The sequence below is a fragment of the Channa argus genome, chromosome 18, assembly GCF_033026475.1.
Source record: "Channa argus isolate prfri chromosome 18, Channa argus male v1.0, whole genome shotgun sequence".
Classification (NCBI taxonomy): Eukaryota; Metazoa; Chordata; class Actinopteri; order Anabantiformes; family Channidae; genus Channa; species Channa argus.
In genome coordinates this window covers 7,737,529-7,762,589 of record NC_090214.1, presented here as the reverse complement: position 1 = coordinate 7,762,589, position 25,061 = coordinate 7,737,529, and the positions used below count along the sequence as shown (strand labels likewise).

The 25,061-nt window shown below is 38.8% G+C and overlaps 2 protein-coding genes across 6 annotated transcripts; both read right to left on the bottom strand.

The window, feature by feature from the left end:
* Positions 1–1,097: 1,097 nt before the first annotated feature.
* On the bottom strand, positions 1,098–10,194 carry oacyl (O-acyltransferase like). The gene is made up of 15 exons (XM_067483148.1): positions 9,410–10,194; positions 7,417–7,550; positions 7,239–7,317; positions 7,013–7,148; positions 6,719–6,909; positions 6,273–6,485; positions 6,076–6,178; positions 5,859–5,960; positions 5,582–5,747; positions 5,406–5,485; positions 5,180–5,290; positions 4,901–5,024; positions 4,559–4,745; positions 3,730–3,872; positions 1,098–3,597 (listed from the first exon to the last, which is right to left on the bottom strand). The coding sequence occupies exons 1-15, from the start codon at positions 9,627–9,629 to the stop codon at positions 3,487–3,489; spliced, it is 2,100 nt and encodes a 699-aa protein (XP_067339249.1). The 5' UTR covers positions 9,630–10,194; the 3' UTR covers positions 1,098–3,486.
* Positions 10,195–10,618: 424 nt separating this feature from the next.
* znf532 (zinc finger protein 532) lies at positions 10,619–24,821 on the bottom strand. 5 transcript variants are annotated; one of them, XM_067483135.1, is made up of 11 exons: positions 24,522–24,821; positions 23,427–23,754; positions 22,108–22,168; positions 17,064–19,444; positions 16,100–16,281; positions 15,011–15,187; positions 14,175–14,337; positions 13,734–14,045; positions 13,466–13,578; positions 12,631–12,769; positions 10,619–12,533 (listed from the first exon to the last, which is right to left on the bottom strand). In XM_067483135.1, the coding sequence occupies exons 4-11, from the start codon at positions 19,416–19,418 to the stop codon at positions 12,030–12,032; spliced, it is 3,945 nt and encodes a 1,314-aa protein (XP_067339236.1). In that variant the 5' UTR covers positions 19,419–19,444; positions 22,108–22,168; positions 23,427–23,754; positions 24,522–24,821; the 3' UTR covers positions 10,619–12,029. The 5 variants fall into 5 exon arrangements, with proteins under 5 accessions (XP_067339236.1, XP_067339238.1, XP_067339237.1 ...); XM_067483137.1 differs by lacking the exon at positions 22,108–22,168; XM_067483136.1 differs by lacking the exons at positions 23,427–23,754; positions 24,522–24,821 and adding an exon at positions 22,291–23,365.
* Positions 24,822–25,061: the final 240 nt, after the last annotated feature.

Sequence of the window (25,061 nt, the reverse complement as noted above, 5' to 3'; positions counted from 1 at the left end):
ATGGAAGTTTCTACTTCCCAGTGGGTTAATGATTTTAATTTAGTTGGAAAGTGATGATGTATTTCTGAGGGCACAAATTATTTATACCGATCAAAGTGTTTCTAGATATTGCATTTATTCAAGTGTGTCACATAATCATTATTAACTTATTAACTTCCTTGCTGAGAGGAGAATGAGAAGATATGCACCACTATCATAATAAAATGGCAAAGGTTTCTTTTAAGTGTCAAACATAAACCGTTTAGGCTCTTTGACATTGTCTTTCACCTGAGGTGCTTCGTCACAAAATGTATTCATTCATTTGCAGGTGATCACACATTGAATATGAGTGTTTTTCTCTGAAGAAATAGTTATAAAACAAATATTCCTATCAGCCTCTGTTTTATTCATTAACCAAGACCAGCCATTTCTTTAATGCGGTACCTTTGCTCAAGCAATTGCAGGTAAACTCCCTGTATTTCATTAAAAAAATATTTATTGAACAATTCTGAATGACACTGAACGGCTGTTTTATGAGTAAATTATGCTTTCTACATACTATAAGCATATGTCTTTTATCAGGTGAAGATATAGTTTTACTATAGTGGCTTAACAAAAGCTCCATATTAAAAAAATACTAGAGTATTTCTCTGAGAACACATACACTACACCCTTACAACTTGGGCAAAGCAAAGTGTGAAGTCACTTTTGTTAGTGTGTGTGTGTGTGTGTGTGTGTGTGTGTGTGTGTGTGTGTGTGTGTGTGTGTGTGTGTGTGTGTGTGTGTGTGTGTGTGTGTATAAGAAATCAGTGAAGTCCTGTATGACTGACATTACAATATCATTAGACTATTGTGTGGACTCTTATGCATGTGTGTAGGAGCTGTTTTATGTTAGTTTTCATAGGAAACTGATCCTGCTGCAAAACGTAAATGTATTGTTTTCAACTACTTTAAGGCTTTGAGAGCAATGTAGTTAAATTACTAAAAACCAATTTACTTATAATGACTAAACAGCAGTTGGACGGTACTTTAAAAAGGCAGGACTTGTTTTGATGTAGCTGTTGAAACGTGTACATACGCACGTAAGTGACACTTTTAAGGTCTCGGCAAGGAGCAGCTGTTAGATGGTGGGTGAACCGTTGGGCAACATGAAAAATAACCACTCACAGGTAACAGTAAACAACTTTTCTTTTACTATAAACAATCCTAAATTTTAGGTTTTTCCAAAACAGCAACTGCAAATGTTTTTTTGCCTAACTGCTCAGATATGTTACACGGTCTTAACCACGTTGTGGGGTATCTGATTTGACATGGCCCTGTGGAAACATGTGGCCATGGAGAGAAAAGTATCATCTTACCAAAGCAAGATATATTTTTGCATCATGCTGTTGCACAGTCTGCCTCAGCATGGGGACTGCCCCCCTTCCCTAAAATTGTTGGACAGGTGAAGAATGGCGCTGCACATGAAAGAAGTGTGCGTCACAGCCATGTTTTGTTCACGTGGGTATGTGAGATAGCTTAAGGACGGCCATAGCAGGAAAATGGAAGATATTCTAAAATGTTATGTTTAACCACTAAGCAGATAGTAGTCTAAACTAAACTAGAAAATAAAGCATTATTCACAGTGAATACTGACACTGAAAACTGTGGTTAAACATTCTGGGAGATATTTCCTTCTTTGTGTCACAAATGATACGCAGAGGAGGTTTGAACAAACATTCAGACAGACAACTGCTTTTAAATTCTTTCAGTAAATTATAGCAAAGGTCTTCCATCATGTTGAATTTACAGCGTTACTCCAGTGAAAATCACCACACAAGGAGAGTGGAGCCGACACAAACAGCAGCAAAGGGTTCAAGGTATTTCTTTGAGGTGGTTACACTGAACATTAGTCAGCTTAATACAACGTACAACTGAGCATGTGTCCTGAATAACTCAAGTGCTAGGATGGAAACATAGCTGAGTGTTTTTGCATCATGAGAAACTGAAAACCTCTGTTATGATCTCATCTTATTAGTTAGTTAGTGTCGCTTATAAATTCTGACTCACTGTCATGGAAAGTGCAGGGAAGACATGGCACGATCCATTTAAAGGAGAGAAAGAGGGGAATAAGATGAACTACAAGTCACAAGGAAGCCAGTCACACTGGTCTTACACTTGTAAAGAGAGGTACATTATGTATTTTTGCTGTATTGTTCCTGTTTTCATACCTTCCAAAATGAAATTAAACTATCTGAAGTAACAGAACATTATATCACATCTAGACAAAGCTAATCCTGAATAGGCAACATTTTCTCTGCATTTCTGGCTTAACATTAATTTAGATATCTATTTAAAGTAAGTGGAGAGCATCCCTTGAAAAATGTGTCACCCCTAATATCTCGGTGCACTACCTGCTCATCACCAAACAGCAGACAGCTACAGTCAGCAACTGTTGTAGCTGGTGAACAGGGTGGAACATTTAACTAGATATTTTCCTCAGAACAGAAACAGAGCCGGATGGCCACAAACACAACCCCATATGAATGCCCTTCTTTGTGCATACATCCTGGAGGGCCACCTTGGTGCCGGTCCCGAGCCCGGATAAAAATGGGAGGGTTGGGGAAGAAGGGGTTTCCAGTGTAAAAACCCATGCCAAATCAAATTGCACAACACGTTCTGCTAGATGTTCAAACAGGACACTACTTGCTAAAACGTGTTCTTATTTATAACATGTGGATGTGGTCTTTAGAGCTTGTTTCCACCGCCACCTAATGGACAAATGCCAATTAGTGCAGGTTTATTGATGCTAAAGAGGTTGTCACACGATGAGACATAATTAATTGTAAATAAAAATACAACAAATAACATAAAGCACGACGGAAATTAAATCAACATACTGTTATGGCCCCCTTGAACTGGGTTATGCAAACTAACCAATGGCCAATTTAAGGTAAATATTACTGAGAGAATTAGTTTTTTAATTGAAATTTACTGACATAGAAATAAAACAAAAAACAAAAAAGAAAAGCAAAAAGCATAAACATTAAGTAATATTATAAACATTACAGGAGCAGCACAGTTGCACTTGTGTGTAAGTGACTGTTAATACTGCAACCAAATATAATCATAGTTTTACCATCTTACCAGTAGGCACAAAAAATGAAGCAACTGAGGTGAATTAAAAGAAATGTTTTACATAGCATAACATCCTTCCTGTGTGGGTAAAATACATCATATTTTTTTATTGAATGTAGAAATGATTTCACTCCCAGATAGATACAAACAGACTGTGGGTTTCATATTCAAAATAGACACTGTGAGACTACTGAAACAACCTGGTATTATACCATGGCATTTTCTTTTTACCTTAATAAAATTTATAGTAAAATGCTGCTTTGCTTGCTTTTTATTTGCGTCCTTGTGCTATGTGGCTTGCATTATTAAGTTGCCTTGTGTAGTTTGAGTAAACAATTTTGAATGTGTTAAGATTAGGTGTGTTAATGACAGCATGTCTTCTATTCTGACTCACATCTGTGCACTGCTGCATCTTAAAAGGAGATAGGGCTTCTCAATCAACACAGTCAACATGTAGCTCACTGCCAGTGTCAGCACCACGTGGCCAAGGAACATGTACATCTAAACAACAGATGAGACATACAGTACACTGTATCAATTTAAACAGGGCACAAAGATAAAAAAAGCCATGGTAAAATCCAAAACTTGTCAGCAGTAAGCTTGAAAAAAGTGAATAAATTGGGATGAACTTACAAAGTTGATGTCTGTGTAGTGGATTGGGGTCTCTTGTAGGCCGATGTAGAGGATGATGAAGACGGGATGTATTAGATAGCAAGCAAAGCTAATGTTGGAAATTGGAACCCAGAAGCGCAATGACAAGAAGCTCTTTACATAACCTGGGTAATTAGAGGGACAAGGGAAAATCTGACAGCTAGTATACAAAAGCAAAACACACGTACACACACTATATATATATATGCAATAGCTCATATATTGTTTAAAAGTACAATATTTACATTTTTAAAATACATGGTTTTATAGATATTTCATAGCTTATGTTAATGTGGAGACTCTCAGAACAGCACTGGTAGCAGTCCAAAGATATTCACTTCTAAAGGTTTTGGAGTGAGTCTTGCCCTCTTAATTAATCAGCAAGTCAAACCCTGTGGGCCACATTCTTACGTAACAGGAGCATACAGTACCTGGACCATATCTGAGGGGCCACAGGCTGAGACACATCAGCAGCAATATTTGACACCCTGGGTGGTGTGATATTCATGCAACAACTAGCTTGATTCCCAAAGGTTTAACAAGAAATGTGCATACATAAGCAAAGCATATACACACAGATAAGTTACTAACTGGGCATATCAGACTCAGGTCCAGGAGCCCAAGAAGTCTGGGGGCCTCTGGATCAGAGCGTCTGTATTTAGTGCTTGTCAACATTTATTGTTAGAAATACACAGAGTGCTGTTAAAAGACCAGAAATTATCACAAAGAGTCTCAAAAACAACCAAAAAGAAACAAAAAGCAAACAAGTGCTTAGTTGTATTTCTATTTGCCATCTTTGGCCTTGGTTTACCTCCATAACCCTCCTCACAGGCCAGTATGATCCAGGTTAAAGCCAGAGCCCACAGCAATCTGTGCAGTCCCTGATAGAGAGCGTGTGGTGCAGATGGGTAGGCTGGGGTCTCCTTGAGGATGTAGGCAAATATCACCAACAGAGCCATGAGTGAAAGACAGCAGAACCAACCAAGTGCTGCTTGCCACTGGACCAAACAGCAAGACACAGGAAGCATAAAAGTGTGATGGTGGATACATTTGTAAGCACACTCAGTCTGAAGAATGATGTAGTTAATTTTCTGCTACATGAATAAGTTGGGTACAGTGATGCTGGAAAATATGCCCGTTACTGAATTGTTACCTTTTTCTTTAAGAGGTTTTCTTTCTTTGTTGTCAAGTGCATTCCAGTCAAGATCCCAATTAAAAATGGCCCGTATCTTGTGTGGGGTTTCAAATAGTAATATATGTTATATGTGTCAGATGTCCTGCAAAATAAATAAACAAAAGCAGTTTGGTTGGGATAACCAGCTAGTCTCCACCTTCAAGGTAAGAGTGTCTTTACAAAATGGGCCATCAATCATTACACGTATTTGGCTCCTAAGCTGTTTGCATTAGTGTTAGAACATGATCACTGCCTTACAATGTGTATGGCTGAAAGACCGGCAGCTGCAGAAGTGCAGTTGTAACTGCACCAGCAACAATGTTCATCAAGAGGAGGCCTCCTGCCACAACTGCAAACACACCTCTGTTCCTGGTAAACAAAAGATATCATTGACAGAATTACATCTGTGTAGTGGCTCCAGACATCGCTATTACTTACAATTAAAACATTTACATCATATTTACATCATATGAAAGAAACATACAATCTGTAAAGATAGAGCAACAGTGGGGTGGTGGCATAACACTGGAAGTCGAGAGACAAGTACCATGTCCAAGGCAAACACTGAAAAAATACAAAGAAGGAAATGCTAAGAAACTAAAGTAGGTCAACTTAAACGGAAATATTGTGTGTTAAAAATAAAATTTAGGTTAAACTTACTATCTCATTGACTGGAATGAGATTGCTAATCAATAGTATGTTAGCCCACCAGTATGTCTTACAATCCATTATTGTCTCTAGAAACGGGAACCAGTAAGGTCCCCACTGGACCAGAGAGATGAGGCTAATTGTTAGACACATAACAAACAGATGTAGCGGCTGAACCCTGGGATGATGGAAAGACAAAAAATAAATAAGAAACTGAATTTCAAATCATTAGCAGTTTTAAGATCAAACTTGGTAACAGATTACCAATAATCAATATACAACACTGCACCTTTTAATCCTGTTGAAAAGGTAGGTGGCCACCATACTGGGGCTCAGTCTGCCCTCCGCTTTGCTTATTGAGCCCAGCAGAGACCTGGCACTGAGCAGACCCCTGAAACACGCAACACAAAAATATAACTACTCACAATAAAATAAATTTCTGAAGGAACAGGCTTTTAAATCCACCACTTTTTAAGGCCATTTCAACTCTTTTAAAAAAGAGTCACCCGAGCAGTAAAAAGGTGTCTACGGCCAGAAAAGCAGGTCCGCTGATGGAAAACACATGCAGAGGGCTGGTTGTTGCTGATTTCCTAAAGTCTTTGAAATTATCTATAATAGAAGAGATACAATGTACAGTAAGAAATCTTGCAAATTGAATGAGGTGGTAGAAAGTTTATGCAAGTATACAGTAACTGTGTTGCACCCAAGTTGGTTATTGCAGGCAACTGTGCAGAGTGGCCACTTATGATCCATAACAAGCTGAGAGAGCGGATGCCATTCAGGGAGGGGTAGCCTCCCCCTTGGACGGACGAGGAGGTGCCGAAGACACCTTGGCTGGTAGTCTGCAGAGAGAATACCTGAAGGCAGTGGTACACACAGCTTCGAGAAAACCACAGTGGTGCGTGATGCGTGCTGTCTATGATAGAAAACATTCAGTAGAGCTTGTGAACATTTTCTTTATGCACATTTGCATTACTTTAATATTTGATTACTGAAATTTAGTACTCTAGATGTGTGCTTCTGTATTTTAACGTTAGTATATGCTCATCTGTGCTCTGTTGTTTTGATCACTGAAGAACTGATTATCTCTATATCATATGGTAAATGGAACAGACAAACACAAAAACACATAATGCACCTTGTACTTACTATCTTCCTCTAAATTGCTACTAATCGTCTCACTGCTAGAGGAGACATGGGTCTTCAATGATCCATAAAGGCTGCGGCCAGTTTTTAAACCCTCTGAATGTGAACTGACCTCCCTGTTCCTTTGGCAACTTAATATAGCTCTAAACAATGTAGCCACCAGTGGAACTGCAACCATTAAGCAACACATAAACCTGCAGTAGAAAAAGCAGAAGAGTGACAATTTAAAATTTCCACTTCAGTTTGATGTTACAAAAGCCCATGCATTTAAGACCGGGTAAGTCCAATCATACTAACAAGCAAGTGACAGCGGATGCATCAGGGACAACGGTGCTGATCACACAGTGAGTCATGTATATCTGCTGTGTGGAGTCATTGACCAGGATGGGAGGTAAAGGAGGAATGAGGGATGTTTGACCAAGCTTAAGTTTCCCTGTTAGAAAGTAAAAAAGGTCACAAGTAAAACAGCTGAATCAAGGTTTGTGCAGTGAAGCCAGTAAAAAGAGATTTTCAATTCACTGACCATACAATGCCAACAGTTGCACATCCGCTTCATTACACGAGTCAGGAACACAGACTCCTACAAAGTACTGGACTGTTCCCTGTGGTAGTAAAAACACTTTGAGGTTTCCTATTTGTCACCTAGAAGCCATATGGCAGGATGACATTTTATATTTCATAAATACAGTTTAGATGTTTACCTGCATAATGAACACCTGGCAGTACTTTCCAGAGAAGGTGGGACTGTGGGCAGAGTGACACTGCTGCAGCAAGCCAGGCTGGTTGGCATTACCTCCTTCAACATTGCTACCCATCTTTCCAAATGCATCATACACTAGAAATACACACACACACACACACACACACACAAATACAATTTAGTGGAAAAAACACGAAAATCCCTTGACTCTCAATGAAAAGAAAAAGAGACAGAATTTCTGGAGTAAGACTAAAAATGCAGCAATACATTTATGATTGCTCATGAGTCCTCTAGCCATAATTCATAAATTACAATACATAAACACAGTTTTTACAGTTTCTTATAGACAGGAAGCATTTGGTGAGGTTTTATTTTCTAACATTAGGCCTATTAAGACTTAAGCCATGTGACCATGCCTTGCTATTTTGACTGTAATATAATTATGTGCTGTTCCACTATTAACACATAGTGTACCCTTAATCAATATGCATATTTCATTTAGTCCAATTTGAATTCATAAATACATCCATAGTAAATATTCCCTATTTTCACAGAAGCCGGAAATGCGTGAAACAGCGCCCCTCTGCACTGTAACGCCTTATCACTCTCGGCTAGCGTTTGTGGTCAGAAACAGAACTGCACCCTTATGTGTTAATACGTTACTGAATTCGTTACCAGTGGTTGTTCGTACTTTGAGGGCAGGGACCGTACTACTGGCAATTTTCTATGCCACCACGTCCATTTGTCCACGAAATTATCCAAAGACTCCAATTTAATTAGGATTTTGAGGCTTTTTTGAGTGAACGTAAACTTTTCCTGTTTTCAACAGCCGTCGTAATTACGCAACCACCGACGCGACGCATACGCGCGCAGGTCAGTCGCAAATTTGAAACCCCGGTCTCTGTAAAAATGTGAAAGGACGATTGTATTTGGAATAGAAAGTTTGTCTTCACACCAAAATTAAAAAGCAAAATCACGAAATGGCCATCAGGAAAAAGTGCGGCGGGACAATTATATGATTATATGGACGACTACATCTTTATGAATGACAGAAGACGCCAATTAACGTGAGTGAGATGCTACATATCTTTGTTCGCAGTGTGTATTTCTTACGTTCTTGCTGTGTCTGTGATGTTGCCTAACTTGAATGAAAGTTGTACACTGCCTTAACGCTAGTTAGTGTACAGAAAGCTAATGGCCTAAGGTACAGCTAATTTAATATAACATAAACCTATCAAATCGGCTGACAACTCTGTCTATTAATTGTTTGGTCTACAAACGGCCAGAAAACAAAAAGGGAAGAATAAGGTTTTGCCGGGGCTCCTTGATGCCATAATCAAAGTGGGACAAATTGGAGAAACCATAGATATGACATATGAGTGGGATAAACTAGGACAACAGTGGCTTTTGTCATTTCTTATATTTTAAATGCCATATGATAAAATCAATCTCTCGTAACAGTATGTTAGACGCTATATATTGAATAATTTTCTCAGATTTTACACAAGTTGGTCAGGTCAGAAACGTTTCATGCATAAAATACAGGTCCGTATTTCTCCAAAAAGAGAACAGATTGTTGTTTATTTTTAGTAATCCTTAATAACTTGAAAATTAAATAACTTTAACATCAGAACTTTTCATTATTATGAGTACCTTCCATAATCATCCCCATAATTACCATCCTTTAAATATATTTGGTACAGTTAGCAGTAGGCAATTTGTTAGACCTAAGAAAATATGCATATAAGCAATGTATTTGATTTGTGCATTTTAATGTAAACATACTTCTAAAATATGACAGTACAACAAAACATACCTCTGTTTTGTATTGCCGTAATTTCTTTCTCAAAAATTACATAAACTACTACAAAACTTCTTAATTGTATGGCCCATTTAACAGAACAGCTAATTCCATTCTGGACCCTGAAATAGGAATACCTGAATTCACTGGACATGCACATAAGAAAAGCCTCTGAAAGAGCAGCAACACTTACTGGTAACAGCATATTCCTTTGGCCTGCTCTGGGTAATTTCCCTGAGGAGAGCGTTGGTATCCTCCTTACATTTTTGAGACACAGTTAAAGCCTGTGTGGTTTCCAGAGCCAAACTACACCCTGCAAACAGAACAAACACTACGCAACTCAGGGCCATTTCCGAACTGACTGAATATTTTAAAGAAAACAAGTTTAAATAACGTAGCAGGCGACACGTCATAATGAAAAAGGAAGGATTAAAAACTGCTTTAGCAACTGTGTCCCTCCTTTCTATTTCAGGTGTGAATGGGTTTTGGTTTCACGAGAAAGCTCCAGGCTTTGTCATTGTGTCACCATACAAAATCAAGTTAATTAAAGTACAAGTGTAATAATATGAGCTTCACTTAATATATAAGACAACATAAGCTTGTAGTCCTAAAGTTACCACTGGGGTGAGAGATGTTTTACAATAGTAACAATATAATTTTATTTTGTTTTGTCAATCGTTTGAATAAGCTTAAATAATGATCTGGTTTGATCATTCTGGAATCGCCAGTAATTCTTTCTGGATTGGAATAAATGAAAAACTTCCTTTGCTTATATTCTTAACTATTACAATACTTAACTGAATTTATTAAAACCAATTTCTCTCAGGTTGAAATATGGGAAAATATTTGACCTGAAATAAAAAAAATCTGGCCACTAGAGGGAGAGCTTGATATAACAACACATGGTGCTAGGACTTGACCACCCACAGATAGAAGCATCCCTAGACTTCCTGTTTTAACCACAAGGAGGTGAATACAAATCATCAGATCTACAGGAGTCGTTTAACTAAACAATCTCAACATTTTGGTAAATTTGACCAATACTTAAAAAGAAAAATGATTATAAGTAGAAGATTTAGAAGTTTGATCATTGTGGAAACCTTTGCATTTGCCTGCTGTTTAAAAAAAAGGAACCTTAAAGGAAGAAAAGGTTAAAATGGAATATTTTTTAAATTTAGTATCACTTGGATGACAGCCACTTAGAAGAAATGTTTATATAATATTTAAATATACTGCAGGACATTTAATTTTTAAGAGTTTTTTTTATCATAATCTTGCACTTTACCCTAATAGTAACATTCTTCTATAACTCAAATTGCACTATTTTTACTATGATTATGATAGGATTTCTACAGAAGGGGCTGGTGATGTATCGTGTAATCAACATCAGATCTTGCCCCAGCAGGTTTCATCGTTTATTGACAGAGAAAAACAGCTTTGCACAAGCAATAAGAAATGTCTAAAAACAGCAGCAGCAAGACACATTCTAAACAACAAACATTTCACAGACTGATTCTCAAATGCAGTTTTTACAGCACGAGCATTTAAAATCAGAGTAGGAACTGAGTGATGCTGTTTCTAAAATGCTTTGAATAAAGAAACCAATAAAAAAAAATTTGGATATTTCACAAATTTCAACATTATTTTTCATTTAATTCAAGTTTTAAAATAATTTGGATTCACAGCAAAGTTTACATTCCTAGATGTTTTTCTGCAGTTTAGGTCATGTTATTATTGTAAGTCCTGTCAAAGAACATTCATTACGATTTCACAGTAAGAACAAAGAAGAAATGAAAGAAAAACAGATTATAATTTAGTAGTTATAGCATCCTCAACAGTTACAACTTTATGCTTTTAAATGACAGGCAAGTGCTTTGAATTCCTTTTTTTTAAATATTCAGGTAAATAAACACTTAAGTGAGTTATAATCTCCCAGAGCTGCCATTTATAATATATTAAGACACGAATGAAAAATGTCCCCTATAGTACAAAATACTTTTTTAAAAAGACAATTAAAATTTAGTTTGTTTAGAATTATTCAAAACATTAAATGTTTGATGTACCCTTCCATAAAACTGGTTAGCTAATTTTCAGTGAATAAATTTTCAAATTTTTAGTCATGTTGTTGATGTGTGAACATACAGTAATAACCTAGAAACATGGACACGCAGCTAAAATGAGGCTCAAGTTTTGACTGATTGTCCTGAAAACCTAGGTTTTATTGTAGAAGCCAAGAGGGGCCCAGTTTGAAATGTTTTTCATGAAATAAAAAATAAAGCATTCATAACTTATGGAGTGACTTCCACCCAGCTTCTGAGCTGAAGCTGAAGACCTGGTACGACATACTATATACTAGGAAAACCTGAACTTTACTAAGTGTTTTTACATATTTTTCTACCAGACATTCATTGGACATTAGCAGCATTGAAAACTCAGAACACTGCTGACTGTATGATGATTAATCCCATAACAACAATATATCCATATATTATCTAGTCCTAGTGAGGATACAACAATGGAGATGGTTTAAAATAAAAGATTCTTCTATAAAAAAAGATCTAGGCCTATAGAAACTTCTGTGTACAAAAACTATGTTGTTTCCTTTACTTAAAGACATATACTGTAAAGTGACTGACATATATTACATATCTGTGTCTATATCATATACATATTGTGGTATTCTACTTGTGCATTATGTATATACAGCAAAACTGCAATAACTGGGGATCCTGTTGTAGCTGTATGTAATAATTGGAATAGTCGCTTTAAATACGTTTTAAAGTGTGTTGTTTTTTATGGAATGCTTGGTGTGTTCACTTCTCGGCAGTGCTCAGTCTCTTTGACTTTATGAATGCCATCCCATGTGTCCTCATGTGAGTATTCAGGTGTCCTTCTGTTTCAAACATCTTCCCACACACTTTGCATTTGGTATTTGGTGTCCCATCATTGTTTTCATCTGTAACATTCAGGTGGTTCTCTCTTTGACTGTCGTCATCCTCCTTGCCCCGTCCGTTAAAGCGAGCAAGGCCCTGCGGTTCCTTCAGCCGGTGAACGATAAACAGGTGTCTGGCCAGCGAGCGGTGGGATGTGTAGCAGAGGCCACACTCCTGACACTGGTAGGACGAGCCATCAGACCTGTGCTGGGGAATGTGTTTGTGGAAAGCAGCAATGTCCTCAGTGGTGAAGCTGCAGACAGCACATTTGTGAACTTTGAGGATGTTCACCTTGAGCCTCTTCAAAGGCTGTGAGTCTGAGTTCCTAGAGTTCAAACCCGGAGACACCTCATCCTCTTCGGGCTTCCTTTTGGGGCTTTGGGTCTGCAGAGAATAGTAATGACGATCACATATAAAGTAACATGAGTCAAAAAGAGCACTTAATACGATATGTGTTTAATTGAAAATGAGTCCACAGTACCATTTCTTTGTCAGGTGAAGTTTCTGTATTAGCAGAGTTGATAGTCTTCTTCTCTGGTTCTTTGACGCCATGCATCAGGTGAATGTGCTGATCCAGCAGCACTCTTTTAGTGAATGGCTGACAGTGGGCTGGACAGTGCCTATGAAAATACAATAAAAATTCTATCCACTTGCAATGATTTCCGCTTCCATTAATATACATTCATCCAATCCAAGAATTTTTCATCATTAAGTGGAACTGCACTGTAAGCTAGGTAAAGTGGGATAACCTGTCTGCACAGAATCCATTTAGTCACCTACTGTATTGCACTTGACTGTCTCTAAACCACGTGTAATGGAAAAGCTCCTATTTTAAGCAATCCAACTTTCTACAATGGCCAAGTAATGTCTTGTAATTTAAACAAGCTTAAAGCCTGTATGTAAAAAGCCGTGTTAACATACCAACCTCAGCTACGGTGCATTAAGTTCTTGTGTGACTTACAGTCAAGGGTGTACCTATGCTGACATGAATAGCACCCCAAAGTTACTGCTGTTGCTCTGCTAACATGCTGGCCAACCTAATACTTCTGTGTACAATGCCGTTACACAACTACAGCAGCTGCATAAACTTAAATGCCTCTTAAAATTTGGCCAGCTGTAATGGTTAGCACATTGGTTTGTGGTACACCTAAGCCAATCATTTCCTCTTCTGCCCTCTTTGAAAACACATATGTACTAATGGCCACTACATCTCAATAGAACCTGCACACAAAAGTTCAAGTGGCATGGTTATATACACATTAATTGTACTTGTTCTTTGTGGCAAGCGGTTTGGCATGTTGAAGGTGCATACTCACGGGCAGGTGTAGACCTTGCGTAACCCTTTGTGTTTGAGACGGTTGTGTCGGCAAAGGCTGTGGGAAGAACTGAAGGACTTGTCGCACTGTCGACATGGGTGCTTCTTCAGTATCTGCAATTTGAGAAGTAGACCGTGCAAGATGTGTAATACATGCTTAAGTACCACCAGGCCTTAATTGTGTCTTCTATAGAAATTTCTAAAATGAATTTCCAGAGACTGTGTAACAAATTGGCAACTTCAAAGTGAGAATGGTTTCAGACATTCACCTTGTCATGTTCACGCCTCATGTGAGCCACAAAGACCTCCCTGGAACTGAGGAGGGTATTGCAGTCTCCACATGTGTATCCTGCGCTGGAAGGACTCTTAAGCTCTCTTGAGTTGCTACTATTGGTTTTCCTTAGTGGTGAAGGCTTCTTTTCTCCCTTGTCTTGATTACTGACCTTTCCTCCATCTTTATTGTTATTATCACTTGGATTGTTGCTGTTAGTATTGTTAGAATTAGTGGGCTTGGTGCTGAGAGGAAGGTTGATTCCCAAATTTGGTGGGCCCACTATGGTCTTCAGGGTTCCATGGATGGCCTAAAAAGGATGCACACATGTGGACTGAATTAAACTATTTATGTCACTGAAACATTTCTAGATAAAATATTACTAATGTGAAACCACAGCATGCGGTTTTATTTCAGTGCAACTACTTTTTATTCCTACCTTGATATGGTCCAGCATGAGCTGTTTCTGTGCATAGTGCATGGAACAGTCGGGGCATTTGAACACTGAAACTTTATGATTGACAACGTGCTGGTCGAAGTGTGTGTAGAGCAGTGACTGCAGAGTGAATACGGTGTCACACATGGAACATTTATAGATCACCCTGAAAGACACAAAAAAGGCAGTACAAACATAGTTTAATAGAAAATGTGTATACACTTCAATGCTCAACAGCAGATATTGTACCTCATGCCTACATTAGGTATCTAAACACACAAAATACACTTTTACCTATTATTAGTAGGGATGAACAGATGATTAAACATGCTTCACAAGATGATTCAATACATTTTATGTTGCTTTATATGTGACATTTTCTGTTTTAGGGGGCACAACCAGGCCCAAAGCTACAAAATAGTGTAGGAAAACCTGCACCTAAACACTTGATTTATCAGTAGCACTGAGAAGGAACAGTCTGCAAGTCAGTGCAAGGTTGCCCATGTGGAAAAACAAAGCCATGCTAACCCCCCATGTCTAACACCCTCAAATCCTGCTAATGATGAAGCAGACAGGACGATTTTTCTAAGGAAAATGAATTGGACATGGGTATTGAGGTACAATGACGTGGGCCTGTGTGACAGGAAAAGTGTTCTGATGTGTGTTGTGTCTGTAGTTGGCAGGGGAAAGTTAACATAGCAACTGCTGCAACATACTTAGCTAAATTCAGTTTTTAATGAGAGATTAAATAAATGTAAAGCAGATTTGCTTTAACACTTTATATAAGTCATGTGTGTCCACATTTTTGTCAATTGTAGATGCTGCATGTAAAGACCTACTTGGGCTCTCCTGCTTTCAGTCCGGGATGCTGTGTGTACGCATGAGAGTGCGTTCCAGGTGCTGACTTGAAGGCCATGGGACAAAGAGGACATTTATAGAAGATCTCACAGTGAGTATTCTGGATGTGGGATTTTAGAGTTGCAAGATCAGCGAAGATCACACTACAGTGGATACAGCTGAGGGAAGAAGGAATGTAGACAAGGAAAAAGTTTTTTGCAAAGGTCACACTAAAGTGAGCTATTAACTGAGTTGGGCTCTAATCAACTCATTATAATTACTCAGGTCTACTCATTTTTGTATGGTTTTACTCATATGACTGCAGTGATTGGGCTTTGAGAGGTCACTAAAATAGGGTTGAATTACAAGTACAGTCAGTCCTGTACTTGAATGTATTCTGTATAGTCACCTGCAGAGCTATAGTTTGATCTTTCTGTAATAGGAACATACTGGTTTTCATACATGGACATGCCTAAGAAAGTTTGCATTCCAACTTCAGGGAAGAAAAACTCAATGCAGTACACATTCCAATAACAAAATTAAAAACCTATGTTCATCAAGTGCATAAAATGTCACAGTTGTAAATCTCTTGTGAGTCATTATTGAGTTGCATTGGTGACTCATATTGAATTGAATTGAGTAAAACACAGTTTCTAGTTTTAATGGCTTGAATGTTTGGTGACTTCACATAAAAATAGTAGGAATCCAATTTTCGTCACAGCGGTCCAATTTTCCCATAAGTTTCATTGTGACTAATATAAATGCCAGCTTGTTCAAATGTCGAGCATAGCATGATGATAGTAATTAGAAGTGACATTATAAGTGGCACTTTTAAAGAAAAGTAAGAGCAACAGATATTTAAGACATTTCAGAGTGTGACCAATTATCAAAGAACATTGTTCAGTGTCAAATACTGTGAATTTGTTTTTTAAATTTCACTGTACGTCAGGGTCCTAATAGAAATAATAGTTTGGTAATTAGTCAAATGAACATGCTGTCAAACTTTGGTTTTGATTTTATATTTCATAAAGGACAAACTAAATTTCAAATATTTAAAACAAATAATTAAATTTTAGTTAAGGTAGATGTACCGGTAGCCAACTCTACGGGTGTAATGAAGGCAGTTCTTGGTGACATGTGACTGGAAATGGACAGATCGGCAACTGGCGCCACACTCCGGGCAGATGTAAGGAGACTTGTGCTGGTGGATTCGCTGGTGTGACAGAAAGCTGCACTGGTTTGGGATCAGCATTTGGCAAATAGGGCATGTCTTCTGTGGGTAAAGGAAAAAAAAAAACATCACATTGGTAACCTTATCTTACATAAAGGATATTACAATTCATTCTTCATTATTGAGGATATAAACCTGTGTAAAATGTTTTTAATTTATATGACAAAGTATGTGGGTACTTCAGATGATTCACAGACCTCCTCAATTTATATGTATATTGCTGCAATTTGCAGCTGCAGCTGTCACCTGCTTTAAGCGAAATTTGCTTAAAACTCACGGCAGCACCACATTGCAGACAGACTTTGGTAAACACTATCTGTTACACATAAAGAAGTATTTAGCAGATTTTTTGCTTGTTAACCTCAGGAGTTTGGTGCATGTATTAACAGATAACTCCTTTTCAACATTTGGTTACATCTTATTTTCACTGCCACCTGCTGGTCCAAGAAAAAAAAATCACTATTTACAGGTTTTAACACTATAAACAACAAATCACAGCATAAAGCTCTCTAAAGTGTAAATGGCCGCTTATATAGTGCTTTTGTCCAAAGCACTTTACAATGTTGCCTCTCATTCACCCATTCAGACACACACTCAAACACAGATGACTGCGGCTGCCATGCAGGGTGCTCACCTGACCCATCAAGAGTAACTTTGGGCTCAGTGTCTTGCCCAAGGACACCTTGACACAAGGACCCGGAGTTGAACCACTGATCCTATGATCCTTTAATGACTACTGAGACACAGCCGCTCACTATACTGTGCTTGTAGGACTGTAACTATAATTGAGTTTAACAGATGTCAGTCTATGCATACATACATACCTGCCCACTGGACTCCTGTGCCTGTTGATAGTGCATGGCTAGTAAGCTGTCGTCCTGGAACATTTTATTACACTCTGAGCACTTCAGACTATTCCTGCAGAGCTTTGATGCATCATCCTCCAAAGGCATGGCTGCCACAAGAGGAGCACTGCATGGAGCGGAAATCACTGCATTTTGGGACCCACCACAAATTTTCCCTGGGATTGGACTTGAAGGTGCTTGGTTTTGGGAGGTGCAAGTTGAGTTGGAGCTGGTGCCAGTGATATTTGGAGGGCCTGATGAGAGTGATGTGGTTAACATCTGATCTGCAGGGATGGGTTTTAGGATTAGATGTGAGCACTGCATGACTACACCTTTGTCTTTGTGGCCTCTGGCATGAGACAAGAGGCTACATTTGTTGTAGAACACTAGGCCTTTGGCACAGTGGTTACAAGTGACTTCAATCCGCACACTCCGACGTTCATAGTGCTGTGTCAGGCTCTTCTCAAGTGCAAATGAATCTCCACATTCCAGGCACTTGTAGCCACGTGAGGGTAAAGAGATACAAGCTGAGTTCGGTGGAGAGAGGTTTGGGATGTACACAGGGACAGGATTTATGCTACTCAGGACTTTATTGAAGGCTTCCACTACGGAGCTTTGAGAGCTGGTAAACACTTGAACTTTAGAAACTTTCTTTGAGGCCTGGCCAGCAAGAATTGTCTGCTGTTTTACTTGATGTTGTGATTGTTGATTCTGAGGTTGCTTGGAAGATAATGCGTGTTGGAGATCACAGACAGCAGAGGATACAGTTTGAGGCAGAAGATTGAGGTTACTAAGATGAACTTCCTTTGGCACAAGTTTGGCATTAGCCAGACTGGAGGCAGGTACCATGACAGTCTTCTGCTGGATGGCATTAGCAGCTTTTAAAATGGCACTGCTGGCACTTTGAACTGATGCAGCAGAGATAACTGTTGCCTTGACTGTGGTGTTGTTAGCTAGCTTAAGGTTGATGACTTGTGATCCAGCTGTCTTGACTGCAGAGACTGGCAGGAAAGCTGTTGCCACAGGTTTAATAGTCATTTGCTTTGTTATTTCAATTGAAGGACCTCTAGTTGTGGCTACTACAGTAGTTGGCAAAGAGGGCCTTGTTGGAGATGAGAAAATTGCACTAGTGGTTGCAATCACAGACAAGCTATTCTCACCTTTTTTCAGACCTTCAAGATCAAACTCAGGGAGGACCCGAGTGACAGTGCGCTTAATGTGTCCTGATGAGGTCTTGATAGTTTTGATCCTGACCTTTGGGATAACTGGGGTGTTGTCTGTACTTGAGGCAGGGGAACCCTTGCTGCTACACTCACTGGTGACACTAGAGGGGCTATCTGGTGGTCTTGCTAGCAGTCTCTTTGCAAACTCTAGGGCTGACTCCTGCTCGTGTGGCTTCTCCGGAGATCTGGGATTTTCATTTTCATTGGCCTGGATACATTCTTTCTGTGTTGTAGGAGAATCCAGAATTTCAAAGTCCGTAGTGCTAGCCTTTTTAGCACTGAGGGCCGCTATAGCTGCAATACAAGAAGAAAGTTTTGCAGATGACTTGGCTTTGACCTGATAGATGCTGGACATATTAACATGCTGGGATGACTCTTGAACCTCCTGACCTTCTGACATGAGGACATTTGCCTTGAGTTCCTCCTCTGGTAAATTTGACTGAGGAGACCTGTGAGACCTGGAACCACCCAAAGTGCCATTGTTATTGTTTTGATCAGGTTTTTGGCCTCGGTTTGCTCTAGGCTTAGAATTTTTATCCATTACTACCAGTAATTTGGAATTCTGGCCCCCTCTCTTAGTAGTTGCCCTAAGAGTATGACAAACATTCTTGTCCATGGGGTCATCTACCTTGATTTTATCATCGTCATCAAACTCTTCAGCGCTGGAAATTGGGCTGAACTGATTGAAAGTAGATGATTGATTGTTGACTGACTGTCCCTCCCCCCTGTGAGCCTTCCATCCATTCTTGGTGCAATGAGTACCTGCCAGCGTAGGCAAGAAACCATTATGAATTCCATTGTTAGCCCCAACTGGATGGGGTTTAGGGTGGGATTTGAAATGTTTATCACTCTCTGATATTGTTCCAATATGCTCACTAGTGTCTAGTGTGTTCCTGATGTTCTTTACAATGACACTAACACCAACATCATGGCCTGTTGAGGAGTTGTGGGCCTCATCTTCGTTGGCAGTCCCCCCACCACTGGGTTGTTTGAGTTGTCCGTCATGCTCATCGTGGTGGCCAGATTCAATTGCAACTTTAGGATCCACCATGTCAGGGATGTCGAAGGCTGCCAGGAGATCATCGAAGTCTGGTGTCTTCATATCTCCCATGGTCTTCTGTTCGATAAGAAAAGTATCTAATGAACAAGAAAAACATGGGAATATAAGGAATTATGTATGTCACTTTGTCAACTAGTTATCTAAACCAGATATCACAGTTTGGAATTAAACAATTTTAGTTATACTTGTTTTTGAATAAAATATTTGACATATAATATGTTAGTGAATCAAGAGGTATACAATAAAGATTGAGGCCACTGTGATTTCATTCTGTTTGTTGCTTTTTATTTCAGTAGAACAATACTGTGTTGCGACACAAAGGGAGCAATGCAAAAATCTATAATCCTGGAGAAAATAATGGCTCGGTGGAATAAAAGTTTGAATCCATCAGACTAACTTTGTAAAGGAAATGAAGCAAACATGTAATTGTTCTTCAACTCGATATAACAAAAAAATGTCATCACATTTCTGAGATGGTTTGATGGTTTGAGTGTAGATGTACTGTGCAGAACATTTCAGTCAGTATGAATGATTAATAGTGACCTATATGTTTTACCATTGTGCAGACTGTTGACTGTGGTAACAGAACGTGTCACTCAACATGCACTGATTGCATATGGCTGTTCATAAAATAATTCTTGTACTGTTAGCACAGTGCAATGTACTGGATGTACCTAGTACTCATAGTGTAATCCGTAATGCCAGGCTTGACCACAGAGCAACGGACCTATATGTCTGTATAGTTCATGTTGTATTACAAGTGCTACATACTCTAAATAAGTCACAGTAAATATGATTTATACCATTAAAAGAATATGTCAGACTGCTATTGGTGTGTTAAAATAATGTGTTATTCATGCAATGACTAAAAAAAGAAAGGATGATAATACGTAGTATTAATAATAATTATTATTTGATAAATCTTTTTTTATTGGCTATAGTTGGGAAAAGTCAGAAAAAAAATCAATACAGATGTAATATGACATGACTAAGACATGAAAAGAATCTAACAAACAAACAAAAAAAATGATTGGATTTTGAACATGCATGTTTGCACATGCCTGTTTTCTTGTTTGATTCCATGCAAATGCAAATGTTTGCATCCCCTTATTTTGAAATGGCAAAAACTTCATAAGGAGTAAAAACAAGTGTATTGCACAACTAGGTATTGTTTCTTCATCTAAAATTAATTTATTAAGGGGGTTGCAATCTTTTGCACTGATATAATTTTCATTATTTTACTTTTTATACACCATTAGAACATTTTTGTAACCTCTGATGAAAGAACATTTGTACTATTAAAAATTGCATTATTAATATTACGCCAGGTAAGGTCTTCTCTCCCCCAGTGAAATTGCATGTAGAAGGATGTACTTGGGATGTTCAAATATGGTCAAGGAGTATATAAACAAATTACAAAAAATTATTTTTGTTGCAAAAGTTTGCATCCCCCTAATACATTTATTAGAAATTCCTTTAAATAATTTGTACCAGCTAAATGTACATTAAATATTATGTTGATAAAGAAATTATTTGCTTTATTTTTATTTTTTTTATTTAAAATTGGATGCAAACTTTTACACCCAACTATTCTGTTGTTTGGTGCTTGAAGTTTCATTTATGCATTAGCAGAATGTGCTGAGTGCTCTCTCCTCCACCCTCTTAAAATTAAACAGTTTCACACTAATACAAAGCTCTTATGAAAAAAAATCCTTTTTACATGTGGGCACAAAGAAAAACATTATTATTTTATACCCATATTAAACCTCAAAAGCTGGAGGCTCAGCCTTATAATAGTTAAACAAATTATGTAGAAAAAATAGTAAACTAACTTGCCAAAAAAAGTATATTTACTTTTATTCAAAAGCTACTTTTAAAGGGATATTGAAGTTATTACTTCAGTTGTTTTGCTATTAGTTGCCTGGCACTCATGAATTTAGGGGTGTATAAAACATGAACACCAAGTTAAATGCAGTATGAAGTGTACATATGCACATGATGATATGTATAAAAATACATTTTTCATCAAAAATAAGTTATGTTCATTGATCATGATCTTGTTAGTGAAGTCTATAAGCAAAGTACACATAAGAAAAAGTTCCAGTTCCTTCAGTGAGTTAGATTTCAGAAACAAAGCAGTCTTTATTTAACACTGAGCACTACAAGAATGACATGATTTGACTGAAATAATGCATTGCGTTTATATAAGTGTTGGGGAAGGCACAGCCGTGTTGCTCTGCTCGTACATGCAGCTAAACCAGTACTCTTTGATCCAAATGCATGGCAACCATATCTGCATGCACAAACCCAAAGCTTACTGTATTTACAAAGAGCAGCTATTCTTCATTCACATGATGGGATTAGTATAATGTGTAGGTAAGTACAAAAACATAACAGAAAAGTGGAGGAATGTTATGGAGGGAGAGCACAGGCGAGAAATGCAGTGAGGGGAAAAAAAATGGCTTCTGAGCTGTGGGAAGCTGCAGCACAGAGAGAGAGGCCTGGTGAAAGGAAGAGCTAGACACAGCCATGACAACCACAGCAGCCTAGCGTACAAAGTAAATCAATGTTAAACATAGACAAATATGAAAAAATACACGACACAGAACTCCTCCCAGCAACAGCTGTTTAATGCACATGCATTGTTACTACAAACTGTTTGAAGGATAACTACAATCTCAGTAAAGTCAATGGAATATAACAATGGTGGAAAAATGCAAGTGAATCAGTCACTCCTCACCCTCTTGCCTCCGTCCCTTTTCAGCCACTAGCCAAACCTTCTTTCCTTCCTTCCTTCCATCCTGCAACAAACACAGTCACAACACTACTAACCCACAAAAAGCCATCCACCCCACCCTTCCTGGAAAAAAAAGTGCTGTTCCTTCCCAACCAGGCAAAGGCCCAGAATACAGGGTCAGGTTACCTCCAGGGATCTGGTGAGTGGTGGTGGTCCTGGTAAGGATCCTTGTTACTTAGTCTCTGTACTACTAGCAGCACACAGACATACAAACAGACAGATAGATCATATGCTCGTGTGTGTGTGTGTGTGTGTGTGTGTATGTGTGTGTGTGTGAGGCAGGCAGGCTCTAGGCTGCAGATTCACAGACTTCCAGGCAGCCACTTCCCCCTGCCCTCGTCCCTTCACAAATCTCCCCGCTCCCCTCACTGTGAGGCGCACTGCGTAGCACACCGACATCGATCCGGCAGCAGGGTCTGGTCTCTGCCATGGCAGCCAGTGGCTGAGCTGTGAAGGGCTGCCATGGAGGAGCCTGGGCTATCTCTTTCCCTTAGTGTAGCACAGACACGGCATTGTTCCTGTCAGCCCTCCATCTGCCTCAAACCGGTTTCAGCTGGTTCTGGTCACCCAACATAAAGCCCTGTACTGCATTACGGCCTCAGAGACACACAGGCAGGAGCAGTGTGCCCACCTCCCAGGAAGCACTGCACCATTTTTATCATCAAACTACATGCATACTACTACATACAATATTGTGATTTAGATTTAGTGAAAGATGTATTTCAAAGCCAGGTGGAGATATACTTAAAGGAGTTTCATTAGTCTTGCTGCTTGCACTGTCATAAAATCAGGCCACACAGTGTTTTGGTTGAGCACAGTTACCTTGGCACAAATTAAAAAAACAGGACAACAGTACATAAAGAAAACAATAAAAGGACAGATGTTAAGAAATAGGAATGATGTTCACAATGATGACTGATGTTAACAGCAACTTAATGCATTGAAAAGAAGCAGAAAGTTTGGGTAACCATAATGACAGAAGAAAATCTATTTGGTGCTTTGGCATATTTCTCAACCAGACCCCCCACGACTTTGTCTCGATGATGATAACTAAAATATGGCACCCTCAGCAGTATCACACCCAACTCTGTAATCTAAAGACAAGCAATGTAAAAACCCAACACAGACAATGTGACCAGGGCAAACATAGGTCCTTCATGCACCCCTCCTCCCCAGATTTTCATTATATCCTACAGATGCCCTAAAATATGGCACATATCAACATGCAGGTTCATGCATATACAAAAGTAAATGTAGCATACCCTTGTCAGATTTTTTTCCACCCTGAGAGATATTCAGGAAAAAGGTCTTCCTTGAGAGGCCTCGGCACCTGCCTTTAGTCAGCCCACATCCTCCTCATCTGCCTCCCCTCCCCCTCTTCCCTCTCTCCTTCACTGGGTCAATTCTAGATTTTAGTCCTAGTCCAGGCCTTTTTTTCTCCTGAAACCCCCGCCACCATCACCACGGCAGTGGATGAAGGGGCGGATGGAAAGCGGGGGCAGTGTTCTGCAGACGAATCGGGCCTTTTGTCTCTGCTTGTGCAGGGGGGTGAGGGGACTCTCCACTCTAGCTCTGGAGCAGCAGCAGCAGCTGGTGCAGAGAAAGAAGAGAGAGAGAGGGAGATGGAGACAGAGGGAGGTAGGGGAAATAGAGACTCAGTAAGGGGAATCAGTAGGGGAAGGGTATTATGTATAATAATACTATAATATAATATATATAATATAATATAATATAATAATATATGTATGTGTATATATATGTATATATATGTATATGTGTGTGTGTGTGTGTATGTATATGTGTGTGTGTATATATATATATATATATATATATATATATATATATATATATATATATATATATATATATATATATATATATATATATATATATATATAGCTCAGGCCTCTGGGTAGTCCATCTGTCCATCTGCATGGTGCATATGCAAGGTCAGAGTCTGTGTCTTTTTGTTGTTTAAGTTCAAAGTTGAGGAAATGTGTATTGCATTTCACCCGCATTTTCTTTTAAAAGCACAGGAGAAGATAGGTAGGTAGGTAGGTAGGTAGGTGGACTTGCAGGTGAAATACCCACATGCACAGACTGTATAACAGCACAAAATCAATGCAAGAAAATGGCTACCATTACATTGAACAGCTTAAACAATTTTTGATTTTATACTGTTTCCCCTCTGCAAACATCAGCATAATTGTCTTGATTTGGTTATTCATAGTCCACACAGCCATTTACAGACATAGGAAAATAACATAATGTCAATCAAAAAGTACATCACATTACATTATACAGTGGATGATAGATGGTCAACAAATCACAATCAGATCTAGGATTTTATAACCTACCTGGGAGCCTGCAGAGAGAGGCTTTCAGCAGAATAAGGTTGTCTCTCTTTGGCCTGTTACCAGTCTTGATACATCTGGCAGACCTATCAAACGCAGCCCAGAATGCTGCAGCATCAATTAATTAGCCTTCATTGTGTAAAGAAAACATGCCAATTTATTGATCAGACAAGACATATGGATTTTAGACACTGCGAGGCAGTTGGATCTGTGCATGTATATGATGAAAGGCCCTCATGGTGACTCCAGCCTCTCTACAGTGTGACAGATTCAGTGCAGAAAAAGAGGCTGAGGTTGCTGGATACCCCACCCCTAACAGACTCACAGTTCCATGACGTCATGGTGCCTTCATTTACGTTGACTATAAGCAGGAATTCCTTCTTGAATTTCCTGTGTAAGATAAGCATGTTTGGTTGTGGTGCTTCAGTGACTGGCTTCAGTGATCAGAAAACCTGTCATTCATATGCTTCTTAGTCAATATACATTTCATGTACATTCCAGACAATAAGTCTTAGGCTAGAGGAAAGGCTAGGATTTTTAGCT

What these genes read in the sequence shown, in the direction of transcription:
- znf532 (XM_067483135.1), bottom strand. Translation starts at nt 19,418, where the DNA reads ATGGGAGATATGAAGACACCAGACTTCGATGATCTCCTGGCAGCCTTC. An exon ending in ACCCGTAGAGTTGGCTACCG is followed by an intron (nt 15,188 to 16,099) that starts GTACATCTACCT and finishes TTCTTCCCTCAG; the next exon opens with CTGTATCCACTGTAGTGTGA. An exon ending in TCATGCTGGACCATATCAAG is followed by an intron (nt 14,046 to 14,174) that starts GTAGGAATAAAA and finishes CATCCTTTTTAG; the next exon opens with GCCATCCATGGAACCCTGAA.
- oacyl (XM_067483148.1), bottom strand. Translation starts at nt 9,629, where the DNA reads ATGACGTGTCGCCTGCTACGTTATTTAAACTTGTTTTCTTTAAAATAT. An exon ending in AAAGGAATATGCTGTTACCA is followed by an intron (nt 7,551 to 9,409) that starts GTAAGTGTTGCT and finishes GTGTATTTCTAG; the next exon opens with TGTATGATGCATTTGGAAAG. An exon ending in CTGTGAGGAGGGTTATGGAG is followed by an intron (nt 3,873 to 4,558) that starts GTAAACCAAGGC and finishes CTAATTACCCAG; the next exon opens with GTTATGTAAAGAGCTTCTTG.